This window comes from Rana temporaria, chromosome 6 (genome assembly GCF_905171775.1).
Source record: "Rana temporaria chromosome 6, aRanTem1.1, whole genome shotgun sequence".
NCBI lineage: Eukaryota > Metazoa > Chordata > Amphibia > Anura > Ranidae > Rana > Rana temporaria.
The window spans coordinates 140490898-140504665 of record NC_053494.1 but is presented as its reverse complement, the minus strand read 5'-3'; the positions used below and the strand labels follow the sequence as shown (position 1 = coordinate 140504665).

General features: G+C 40.7%; 1 protein-coding gene across 1 annotated transcript in view; it reads left to right on the top strand.

The window, feature by feature from the left end:
• The window catches only part of ERBB4 (erb-b2 receptor tyrosine kinase 4), a 1211692-nt gene that overhangs the window by 1005565 nt on the left and 192359 nt on the right, over positions 1-13768 (top strand). The window contains exon 19 of the mRNA XM_040358486.1: positions 1295-1393. Coding sequence (XP_040214420.1) covers positions 1295-1393 — 99 coding nt within the window. The remainder of the gene's footprint in view (positions 1-1294; positions 1394-13768) is intronic.

Sequence of the window (13768 nt, the reverse complement as noted above, 5' to 3'; positions counted from 1 at the left end):
AACACATTTGTAGGTTGTCATACCTACCTACCTCCCTGCTCTCTACACTCCCCCCCCCCTTTACCATACTCATCTCTTACCAGACTTCACCCCCTTCCCTATGATTTGTAGCTACTTCTGCAGTTATTTTTATTATTCTGATTACCATTATTACTAGTATTTTTGTTGTTTTTGATTGTACATCTTCAATGTCAACATTAATCCATATTCACATGTATTTGGTTTATTTCCTTCATCAAAATTAAGACATATTGATAGTATTAGGATCCCTGTTTAGAACACCTTCCACAGGTGATGCCCTCCCACAAACTTCTTTCAATCCAGATTCCTTCCAGCCCTCAGCCAAGCACATGCTGAGGCCCAACATCAGCTCTGCAACACACAGGCTACATCCCAGGGACAGCAGCTCCAGGACAAAAAGACACTCTAAGCAAGCCTCCCGAACATTTATCTTCCCTCTCAGCCAACTTCTGGGTGCTCTGCCAAGGAATTGGCTGAGGTCAAATATTGATAACTTCAGTAGCTGATCCTTCTACTCTGTCTCTAGTAGATTTCTCTAGAGGCAGACATGGGGAATCAACCACCAAGCTTAGGGGAACCTGATCAGACCTAGATTGCTGCTCCACTGAGCACAGCAGAGCCAAAACAAAATTCAGCCTAACCAAGGCTACATCTGATTTTGGTCTTGCTGCAGTGGAAGAGATTTTGATACATAATTTTGTATCAGTCATCTTTGGTTTCATAGCTGTCTAAACTGTGTGACCTTACCAGGGTTATGGTCTGATTTACTAATTTACTGGAGTTTTGTTAAATTAGTGTTCACTTAATTTACCCAATCAAGATCAGAAACGTCACAAAAATCTCTTCGTCAGATTTGGAATTTGAAGTGAACTGTCAGGATAGCTCCTAGAAGCTCAATGAAGCACGACCTAAATTTGAGAAGACTGATTCTTGTAAGGCTTTGTCTCTCCAGTATCCCTGTTATTTGAAATGCCTATAGTTTTCACATGCATGTCTGTGGAAATGTTAAGGATGCTGTATGCCATAAAATTACCTGGTGTTTCCATTTGTATTTTTTTCAGAAAAGCAGATGAGTGATAAGGAGACAGATATCAAACAATATTTTTTAAGAGTTGATATTATTGTATCATGACTATTTTGCATTATTATGGGTACCTGAAAAAGCAAAGTATGAGCAGTAACACTTATAATGAAGGTCTTTGGTCTTCATCACGATCAAAAACATAACATTCATATATGCTCTGTACTAAATTACCAATTCTTTATTGTCTAGGGTATCTGGGTTCCAGAAGGGGAGACAGTAAAAATCCCTGTGGCCATTAAAATCTTGATTGAAACAACTGGACCTAAAGCCAATGCAGAATTCATGGATGTAAGTAACACTGTTTGATGTAAATATATGAAAAAATGACATTATTATAGATTTGGCTCAGACTTTTAGCAAGGTAAATAAATGTTTGCCTTTCTGCAAAGAAAAAGTAATCTCAAATCTTAATCCTCAGCTATGTTTTGGTCTAGCTGCCTACAAAAAAATGAGATGTATACTAATCAGCCTAACATTAATAGTATGTCAAGTATTTGAGGGAATAATAATGGTCTCTATTCAGAAAGTTGTCTGTAAAAAACGTATCATACAGTATGCGATAACCAGCATGGATTTTTAAAATACCATTCTTGTAAAACCAGCCTGTTATCATTCTATGAGGAAGTAAGTGAGAAATTAGATGGTGGAACACCAGTAAATGTAGAATATCTGGATTTTGAAAAAACATTTGATACTGTACCTTGATACTGAAAATGTTTAAACTTTATTTTATATGTATATAGATAGACAACTGGTTACATAAACGGGCCCAGAGAGTGAGCTATTCCAGAGAGTGAGCAGTTCAGAGAATGAGTAATTTATCACTATAAATAGCTCATACTCTGAATGGTTGTGAGTGGTGTGCCCAGAGTTCTATCTTGGAGCTAATGCTGTTTAATTTGTTTATTAATGATATAGAGGTTGGAGAATCAGCAAAGCTAGCTATTAACCCTTGTGCATAATATAGGGCATACATTCCAGAGATACAACAAGAATTCTATGAAACACTGGTTTGGCATCATCTTGGAATGCAGTTTAGTTTTGGTCACCGATCCTCAGGAAAACAATGTTGATTTAGAAGTTCATCAAAAGGGCAACAAAATGAATAAATGGGGGCCTAAGCTATGGGGATTGATTACATAGAATATAGTTATTCACTCTGGAAAAGAGGTGCTTAAAGGTATATCATTACAATGTACAAATATATAAAAAATAATATATAAAAGGTGACTTCAGTAACTGTAATACGTTTTTACTCTAAGGTATCTGTAGAGAACACACAGCCACAATTTGAGGTTAGAAGACAGGGGTTTAACCTTAGATTTCAGAAAGGGTTCTATCCTGTTGGAGCAGGGAAAATGTGGAACTCCCACCCCCAGGAAGTGATTCTAGCTGAGAGTGTCAACAACTTCAATAATCTTTTAGATGTCTTCTTTGGGAAGATTAATATACATGCCTATGGGTATTGCTAGAGAATGGTTTAAGCTATGTCAACCACTTCACAAAATTGTTAAGAATGGTTTAAAGGCTGAGCAGTGTGTTGCACATTGACAAGTATGGTTGTTAAAATATAAGTCATCGGTGTAACCAATTTTTGATGAGTTCCTGTTTGTGCTCATTTCTCAGTTTTACACAAACCTATATGGCAAGCCTATTTGCCCCTTGATGATCGCCTTGTGCCTCAGACACAGGTTTGATTCTTTCAGGCCATGACCTTAGGATTCGACCAATGGTGACAGCGGACCAAGTCAGGGCCCCAAATTGACAAATACATAAAACAACCCACTTTTAGGCTAGAAAGGTTTTGGCAGAATCATCCAACACACAGAGGTTAGGGCTAGCCACAGATAATCAGGAACAGGTAACAAGCTGAAGTGAGCGAAAGCAAACGAGAAGTGAAATCTGAAAGACAGACTGGGGTCAGAACCCCCCCCCCCCCCCAAGTATAAATATGTACTGCTCATTTTATGAACAAGACAAAGAACTTGAAGAGCTCCTATTTTAGTCATGTAACCTCAGAAATGTTCCCTGCTGAATGTTTTTGGAGAAAATGCATCCAGTCAGAATGAGAGTGAAAACAAAAGTAGTCTCCCAGCGGGCAGAAGTACTGCAACCTGCACTAGGTAAGAGGTGATCAAAAGGCTGTTAAAGCCACTAATCATACTGCATCTTCTCTCCCATGGATTAATTGAAATTCATGGAATTTTTGAAAGATAATCAGGCTTATAGCTTGCGAACATAGTTGGGGTACTAAACCAATTGGTAAAATTGCAGGTTTGTTCAGAAATATTGGAAGGCTAGTATTGGTCTTTTAATGACAAAAACATATTAAAGTGCATGTCTACCAAAAACTTTTTTGGATAGAGCATTATTGGGGGCTCCCTTGGAGACATTAATGTGTAGATAATAAAGGTTTCAAAATACAGGTGAGGGAAAAAAATTTTAACAGACAGATGTAGATGTGTAAGTATATATATATATATATATATATATATATATATATATATGTACCGGTATATATATATATAATTTATATATACAAACGCACACATTCATATATATATATACATATACTTTTTTAATCAAGTTTTCAAAGCCTGGAAATCCTCATCATCATTTTATTAGTGTCTGTGTCCCCACTGCAGATCATTCCTCACTTCCTGTGTGGTAAAATAGTAGTCACCATGACTGGAAGTGCAGAGGCCAGGAATGCAGTAAAATGTGACAGGGGGTTCTAATCCTGAATTTAAAGTTTTTCTGGATTTAACTTTTAAAAATAATCATCCACAAATACCTTTAAAATAGAGTGACAGTCCAGGCTTGCTGTAACTAAGCCTAAAACAACTCCCACCCACCTCCTAACTCCTATTCTAACTACCCGGTAGAAAGAAGATGCTCATTATTCTCAGGGCACCCCGGTCTGGTCACATGATTGGGCAGCTTCAGGAGAGAGGAGTGATGGTATATACTGTAGTACAGTGGTCGTCAACCCCCGGTCCGCGGCCCACTACCGGGCCGCAGCACTTCTGCAGCCGGGCCGCGGGTGCTAGCAGGCGGCATGACACTTTTCTTCCTCCTGCCGTCGCTCTGTAATCCTCACAGAGCCGACAGCAGGAGGCGGAACAATTCTGGGTGGAAGGCGGAGCTGCCCGAGATTATCACACAGGCGATTGGCTGCTAGGACTGTCCTTCATCCTAGCAGCCAATCAGCCAACTCCACTATTCTCTGTTTACTGCTGCCAACTCTCCTCAAGCAAGCTGCACTTCCGCCCTCAACTTGCTCTCCTTCCCGGGTCACTTCACCTTCTTCCCTGTTACTTTCACTGTGGTCAGCAGCTCATCTCCGCTCCTCCCCGTCTACACTTCTCTCTGCCTTATCTGCACCATCACACAGTAAGTCACTCGGCACCTATCCTCCTCGCTCCCCTGCTTAGTTCATTTTTTCCCCTTCTCCGTGGTCTTTTATCTGCTGTCCCTCCATAAATCTTCACCATGCTGCCTGCCGTCTCAGCTCAGCATTCCAGACAGAGATCTTACACCCTTTCCATCCCAGTTTGCTCTTAGCTCTCATAATTGTCCTGTACTCACTATGCAGCCTAGCACATTCTCTGCATTCTGTCACTAATGAAGTCATTAGCACATACTTTTACCACCCCAACCTCCTCACCAATTCTCTCTTTTCTAATCTCTTAGCCCCCCCCCCCCTCCTTCCATTGAAGCAATTTGTCATGCAGTTTGACAAGTCACATCCTATTGCCAGCAAGGCAGTGTTCAAATCAATGCAACGCCAACTTTGAGTCGCTGCATCAATTTGAAAAAGTAGTACATGCGATTTAGGGTGCGACTTCAATAGACATCTGTGAATGAAGCCACACAGATGTCTTCAAAGTTGCAACCCAAAGTCACACTGAGATGCGGCTCTAAAATTGTGCCATTTTCAGGTTAGGTCGCACAATTTCAAAGCCACAGTCAATGTGAACGGGTGCCAATAGTAGATTCACACTGGTGTGCTGTGGTCTGGCCACAGTGCGATTGTATATGCAGTTTACCCACAGTTTTAGGTGCACTCCCATTCAATTCTATTAGACTGTTTTCATGAAAGCAAATCTCAGACTTGCATGCTGCATCCTTGATGTGCAATCAGAAAACACACAGTCCACTAGAATTCAACAGGAGCACACCTAAAACTGCAAGTAAATCACACATACAAATCGCACCGTGGTCAAACCACAGCGCACCAGTGTGAAACCGCTATAAGGCTAGGTTCACGCGCAGTCAGGATCATGCACAAAATTGTGCTGCTTCATAGGAGTGAATGGAGGTTCCGATCAGGTCCGCCTGAAAAACTGACAGACAGACCTGATCGGAAAGCCCGTGTGAAAGGGGCTCAAGTTCGAGGAGCGCACTTTGCCATCTTCGCCCTGGGCGCTGGATGACCTAGTCCCAGCACTGGTGAGGGGGTGAAGTAAAGCGCTAATATCTGAATGTGGGGGGGGGGGGAATCCGAGCCTCAGGATTGCTGTGATGTGGGGGGGAGGGGCTGAGGACATTAAAGAGGAGCTGAGCACTGGAGTGTGGAGGGAGGGGGGGACCGAGACTGGAGTGTGGGGACTGAGGACTGTAATGTGGGGGGGCCTGAAGAAGTTAAATTGGGGTGACCAAAAACTGTCATATGAGGGGGGCTGAGGATATTAAAGTGGAGGTTGGGAATGTAATGTGGGGGGTAGGCTGCCACTGATTCTGCATTATGGTGGGTTTAACTATTTCATTTATTACTACAATGTAATAGAAATAATGCGCTGACAAATTGCCCGCGAAAAATCGCTTACCCCCCGCATGCCATCCCCAACCTCCCCCCAACCGGGCCTTGGCAAAATTTTGTCCACGCAGCTGGTCCCCGGTGCCAAAAAGGTTGGGGACCACTGCTGTAGTACACAGAGTTGAACGAAAAAAAGATGAATAGTTTGTACCCGGCTTTAGCCCAAGCCCAGCATTTGCCTGTAGGGCCTTGTCATAAAATTAGTCACTATGTTGTGCAGATGTCTCAAACATTCCCACAGCCATCACAAATAAATACCATATTTTGCCCAAGAAGCATATTTCCTATAATCAGCTTTATCTACCAGCCATCATTTCCTGAAATTATTTAATCAGAGAAACACCAAATTATGACCACTAGTTGGAGCTGATGATCATAGGAAATAAACTTATTATGCAAAATACAGGGATTATTATACTTGAGACATTCGCTCAATGATTATTTTTATATATATATATTTATATACCGGTAGACCTCCTTGTGTCAACCCTAACTCCTGACTGCAACTCTGACATATTACCTTATGCCTATCAGTAATTTAACTCTGGTGTGCTACACATATTGAAAATACTAGTGCTGCTACCTTCTCTGTGCTGTGGTGAGATACAGCTGCTGCAAAGTACTGATCCACTAAAACATGAATCACACATGATCCCTACAATGCAGGGGACTATCTTCATCCAACATGTGAAGATAGCAGGAAACCTTTTATGCACAAGAGCATATTAAAAGCCCAGCAATTTCTTAGACCACATTTTAAAGTATATCATTTATTCACTTTGAGGATGTTTTTCCTATTCAAGAAATAATGCATTAATAATTTCATGTCAATGTGATCTGTAATTTAGAACAAATCAATACATTGCAGACAATGGAGTGTTTAATCTGACAAGTGACTCTGACATAATCATCCCCTTTTGTATACACAATGAACTGGCATCAATCATTACAGAAAATGCAGAACCTTTAATGACGAGAAACGCATCAGCATGTAATTTCCATTAATGAGGAATCACAATGTTCCACCGGTTAGGATATAAAGGTAACATAGTACTTCAATGTATTAAAATATTCCTGAGTACTAAATTCCTATTATGGGAAGCTTCATCAATATGCAATTTAAAATACATGTTATTCTACAAGCCCCACTATGCATTTCTAGAGGAATAGAGTAGAGGGCAATCTGAGGTTGGTGACACTTGTACCAGTGGCAACTGTCAAAGTGTGACTTTCCCTTCCCTTTGGATTGTTCTCTTTTGAAGCAGTGGTCTAATTGCAGGAGTCTGGTGTGTCCTTTGCTGAGTTAGACCTATAACTTTGTTCTCCGGAAAGGTGTATGTTCCCTACTGATTGGATATCTCTAGCTCTGACTCAGCAGGGGTGTTGGTAGTACCGGGACAAGGCCATCGAGCGCCCAGGGAAAAGATGCCAACCCCCCCTTCTTTTAGGGTTAGGGTAAGGGCACCCCTGCCAGGCCGTCTTCAAGGCCCTTGCATTGTTGTGGGGCCCAACTCAGCTGCCTCATGCGATGTTGGCACCCCAGCTGATGTGTCCATTGGCTCTTGGGTGCTGCCTCTGCCATTCGTGGTATGGGAAACTGACAGTGAAAAGCAGGTACCCGCTCCCCCGTCCCCTCCAAAAGGTGCCAAATGTGGCACCGGAGGGAAGGAGGAGGCAGATAAGCAGAGCTTCCACTTTTGGGTGGAACGCTGCTTTAAAGCCTGCAGAGCATTGCAACCATGATCTGGCAACCAATCTGTCAGCACAATGCACAAGCTCCTGTGTTGTTTACATCCCATCCCTAGGTGTGTGAGGAGTTATGGATCTTCTGTTACAGGGCTGAAGGAAGTAAACTGTCAACTACAAAATAAATCATTCATAAAAGTCTAATGAAGATGATCAGTTGATAGCGTAGAATCTCCACACCAGCTTCTGTGCAATAGATGTACACACACACTCAACACAGTGATTAAGCAAATTTGCTTACCAGAGGAAGTAGGCCCTCAAGTTATAAAGATGTCTAGGCAATGTTGAAATAAAAGCCAGATATAAATTAAAGCTTCAAGAGAAAAGAAAACAAAGGCGCACCAGCCTAGTGTATTACCGTTAAAAGATTTTAATTAATTAAAATATATATACAGGGCCTACTCACAAGTGTAGTAGAAAGAATTGCAGTAAAGCTTCATAAGCTGTAGTGGGAAGACCTCGAACCACACTCCGATCAGTCATAGAGAAAGTGAAAAGGGTCACCTCCGGCTGACGCGTTTCGAAGCTCTAAGCCTCTTCATCAGAGCCCAGCAGTAAGCATAAATTAAAGCTTCAACTGGACTCCAAGCAATATCCTCTCATCTATGGCTGTTTGCTGTGGGAGATTCATCAAACACTTCCAAAAAGACATGCACCTCCAGTTATACAATCATCGAGCTCCTTCAGTTATTACCTTATAAGGGTGCAAATACAAGTGCCATAGTGCAAAAGGTCTTATAATCATAAGTTGATTTTTAATACCAAGTAATAAACTCACATGCAATTCGGTTTAAAAAAAGCCCCAACAAACAAAATTCAAAGATGGCAGTGTCGTACAGTGTGCTTACATCATGCATCCCAAGTCCCGCTGTTTCTTTCCCTGACGTTTCGTCACAATCTGACATCATCAGAGACGCCTCACAGAAGCTGGTGTGGGGATTCTATGCTATCAACTGATCATCTTCATTGAACTTTTATGAATGTTTTATTTATATGAACCCCATGATTCAGTAGGTAAGGGGGGTAAAGGTAATGGGGGTGGTGTAGGGGATTCAACTATGTGGTTACAGGTGGATTATGCTTTTTAAGCTTTTTTTCCATTGTTTTTAAATGTTGTTTTGTCTGTATAATTCATTACTTACACAGCATAGTGAAGGAAAGTAGCATTTTTTTTTCCCGACCAGACACAGTCATGCAGACTTCCAAGTGCTTATTAATTATCTTAAACACTGACTGTTGAAACACATTCTGTTGTAGCTTGTAATTGTAACTGACCAGACAGGATAATTCCCAAGCATCCCAAGAATCAGAAAGAAATTACAGCATGTCTAATGAGAGTTATTTCCTATGACTAACTTGCTGGAAAATTATAATGTAATGGTGAGACAGTCAGTTGCTTCCCAGTGTTTACTTTGATTCTTCAAACAGTACAAACCTTATTATGAGCTTGTAATTTCAGATCTTACAATGCATGTTATGAGGAAGAAGTGAAGCTTGACTTTGGCACAAATTTTGCCACACTATACAGTTTAGACATCTATTTTGTATCCCTTTGTTCAGTGTGTTTTTTTTAATGAACTATAAAATTAAAATGAAGCAAAAAAAAAAGCTTCAAACTAAGAAAATGAAAATTGTACATAATTAGAGAACGATCGGTATGTCAACCCTGGTCATAAATGAATCTGCCCAGGCTCAGTTAGTGAACATGGGCCAGATTCACATACAAATACGTTACGCTGCGGCGGCGTAACGTATCCCATTTACGTTACACCGCCGCAAGTTTACAGCGTTAGTGCTTGATTCACAAAGCACTTACCTGTAAACTTGCGGTGGCGTAGCGTAAATCTGCCCGGCGCAAGCCCACCTAATTTAAATAGGGCGGGGACCATTTAAATTAGGCGTGTTCCCACGCCGAACGTACTGCACATGCTCCGTCCCTAAAATTTCCCGGCGTGCATTGCGCTAAATGACGTCGTAAGGACGTCATTGGTTTCGACGTTAACGGAAATGGCGTCCAGCGCCATTCACGGACGACTTACGCAAACGACGTGAAATTTAAAAATTAGACGCGGGAACGACGGCCATACTTTACATTGGTTAGACCACCTAGAGGGCATGCATAGTTTTACGCGACGTAATCGGCGTAACTAGTCATTTGCATATTCTACGCCGACCGCAATGGAATCGCCACCTAGCGGCCGGCCTAGAATTGCAGCCTAAGATCCGACGGTGTAAGTCACATACACCTGTCGGATCTTAGGGCTATCTATGCGTAACCTGATTCTATGAATCAGGCGCATAGATACGACAATGGTTTTTTAGAGATACAACGGCGTATCAGGAGATACGCTGTCGTATCAGGAGATACGCCGTCGTATCTCTTTGGTGAATCTGGCCCCAAGTTCACAAACCTTGCTTAAAGTGATTCTAAAGGCATTTTTTTTTTATTAACCACTTGACCGTTGGAAGGTTTTAACCCCTTCATAACCATGCTATTTTTTGTTGTACAGCTCTGTGCTACTTTAACTGACAATTGCGTGGTCATGCAAAACTTCATGTAAATGAAATTTATATTATTCCTTTTCACACAAACAGTGCTTTCTTTTGATGGTATTTGATCAGCGCTGGGTTTTTAAATGAAAAAGACCAACCCCCCCCATATTTTCTAATTTCTGTTATAAACCACATTTTGTCTTCATAAATTTAGGCCAAAATTTATTCTGCTACTTATCTTTGGTAAAAAAAAAATCCTAATAAGGGCATATTAATTAATTTGTGTGAAAGTTATAGCATCTGCAAACTATACAGTATGTAAATATTTGAAAGTTTATCAATCCTGATGTACTGACGGCCTTATTTTTTTTAACATACTGTCAATGCACTACAGCATCATCATATGACTGGTGTGGCAGTGATCAGGGATATTGACTGGTGGCAGTATGTTAAAATAAATTAATAATATTTTATTAATTTAAAAAAAAATTAAAACATGTTTTCTTTTTTTTTTTAAATAATTTTTTTTTAAAAAAAAAATCAATTTTTTGTTGCCTTACAGCATCATCATATGACTGGTGTGGCAGTAATCAGGGATATTGACTGGTGGCAGTATGTTAAAATAAATGAATAATATTTTATTCATTTAAAAAAAAAATGTAAAACATGTTTTTTTTAAACCTTTTTTCCTTTTTTTTACAATTTCTATCCTTCCTCATTCTGCACTTATATTCCTTTTCATCATAGGAAGCAGAGCCTGATTGGCTCAGAGTACTGCCTTCTCTCTCCCAGCCCAGTACAGTTCTGCTGTATAAAAGCCCATACACACAATCAGATTTTCTGACAACAACTGTCTGACGGACGTGTTTTGTCGGACAATCCGACCGTCTGTATGCTCCATCGGACAATTGTTGTCGGAATTTCGGACAACAAATGTTGGCTGGGCATGCTCTCAAATTTTTCCACAAAACATGTGTTCCGTCGGATTATCCGATCGTGAGTACACAATTCCGTCGGACTAAAATCCAAAGTACAAACACGCATGCTCCGAACCAATGCTAAACATCAGACAACAATAGCAGAAGTTGCCCAAAGGGTGGCGGTAAAGAGCTGAAAAACCACGTAGTTTGGTGAATATTGACTGAAAATGTTCTGCCGTGTGTATGCATTCCAAGTTCACGGACAACGCCCTTCGGACAAAAATCCACGGAAAAGTCAGATGGAAGTCTGATTGTGTGTATGAGGCTTAAGAGAGGTTGATTTGTAGACATATTCAAAGACTTATTCTAGCCAAGTTAAAAAAGACATTTATGGCTAGATTCACAAAGAGTTACGCCGGCGTATCAGTAGATACGCCGTCGTAACTCGGAATCAAAGCCATCGTATGTTTAAGTTATGCTCAAACTGAGATACACTTAAACCTAGCTAAGATACGACGGCCTGCGCGTATCTTAGCTGTCTAGTTCCGTCGGCCGCTAGGGGCGTGAACGCTGATTTACGCCTAGAATGCGTAAATCAGCAAGATACGCAGATTCACGAACGTACGCTTGCCCGTCGCAGTAAAGATATGCCGTTTACGTAAGGCGTTTTCCGGCGTAAAGTTAGTCAAACAAATAGCTGGCCTAGTCAATGCTAAGTATGGCCGTCATTCCCGCGTCGAAATTTGAAAATTTTACGTCGTTTGCGTAAGTCGTCCGTGAATGGGGCTGGACGTAATTTACGTTCACGTCGAAACCAATACGTCCTTGCCGCGTACTTTGGAGCAACTCACACTGGGATATGTCCACGTCAATCAAAAAAATGTCAATCACGTCGGGTCACGAGTAATTTACATAAAACACGCCCCCCTGTTCCTCATTTGAATTAGGCGTGCTTACGCCGGCCCATTCACGCTACGCCACCGTAACTTAGGAGGCAAGTGCTTTGTGAATACAGCACTTGCCTCTCTGACTTACGGCGGCGTAGCGTATATGCAATACGCTACGCCGCCGCAAAAGTAAGCCAGTCTATCTGAATCTGGCTATTAATGATTTTTTAATTAATATATAACTGTATTAAATGTTTTTTTAAATATACTCAGAGTTCAACTTTAATATCATGACACAATAAACAGGGCATTGTTTCCAAAAAAAGGACAGCAATGTTTGCTTTCGCTGATGTTCAGGAGAAAAATAAAACATTTTGTTAGATTCCGAAAAATAGGTTTTTGAAAGCCATTTATTAGCCTGCAAGCTTTTATTAAAAGCATTCCACTCCACACATGTTATAGGTTCAAGCATTCCTGTCTAGCTCATTAAACATTTGATTTCCTCTTTTTTCTCACGTGCTTTCTTTTAAAAATGGCATATCCTTGTTTCACCTTCGAGGAAAGTGCAATCTCTTAAACGCACATGAAATCTCTAATACAAAACTGAGTTTAATACTTACTGTCAGGCAACCATTAAACACAGGCTGTTCATTCTCTGGTTTCCTTCTATTAGCTGCTCCAGCAGTTTGTATAAATCTGTCTTTATGGCCCATAATTATCTTTCATCTGTCCTTTCATTATCTACTCTGCATGCGGCAAAGACAATCAAGCTGCCCATCATATGGCTATGAGCTGAACATTGGGTCATGTGACGCTTGATCTAGGGTCATCGGTGTGGATCCACTGACAGAATGACATATCGCAGAGAGTAAGCTTGTCACGTTAGAGGCCAAAAACATTGAGATTATGCCCTGTTGTGAAATATATGAATCACTGAAACAGGCGTTTTAAATATAAATGTAGATGTCTTTCTCTGTTTTTTTAAACAAAAACTTTATTGAGTAGTTTTCAAATCAGAGAGTAAAATAATCATTTGAGCGGTGCGGATGTATTAATATTTTGGCTTAAAGCCACTAAATGAGCACAGTCTTATTTTGTCAGGGAAATCTCCTGCTTCAATAATAAGACTGGCCATACCCCAGTAGAATTCTATGTGAGCATTCATATGGAAATTTAGAAAAATAATTTGGCAGAACATCCAATAGTATCAATATAGACTCTGCAAATTTTGCATGAAAACCCTAAAAAATGTGTTTGATTGTCATGCAATGTTCTGAATTTTACATTCAATCTTGGGATGCACATTCTTATTAAAATATGTACAATTGTTCTAGAATGAAAACCACGTTCACAGTTCAAATTTTGTTTGTTTGGAAATTATTTTCCATACTTCTCCTTCAATTTTCCCCATCACTACAGTGGAAAACAATGGTGGTAGTGTATATCACATGCCTCATACAAAGTCCCAACCCCATTCTACCTTTTTTAACATTATACAGGGATGGAGAGGCGTTTTTCAGGAGTGGAACAGAGTGCCTCCGCAGATCTACCACCAATAGTTAATTCATGCATTGTCATTTTTTGACTAGCTGACCCAGTTTGATGTGGTCCGTGCCTATTTTGGTGGTATTTTGGTTTGGTAGGCATGTATTGGTTCCACTCCTGTTTTTGGTCCTACCAGTGCTCTCTTTTACCAGACCAACTATAGGTAGGGGCAGGTCTAGGCTACCACCTGCCCCCTATCTATGGATTAGCATGCCTGTGCTCCTCTTTAGGAGGCTTTAAAAATCATAGCTAG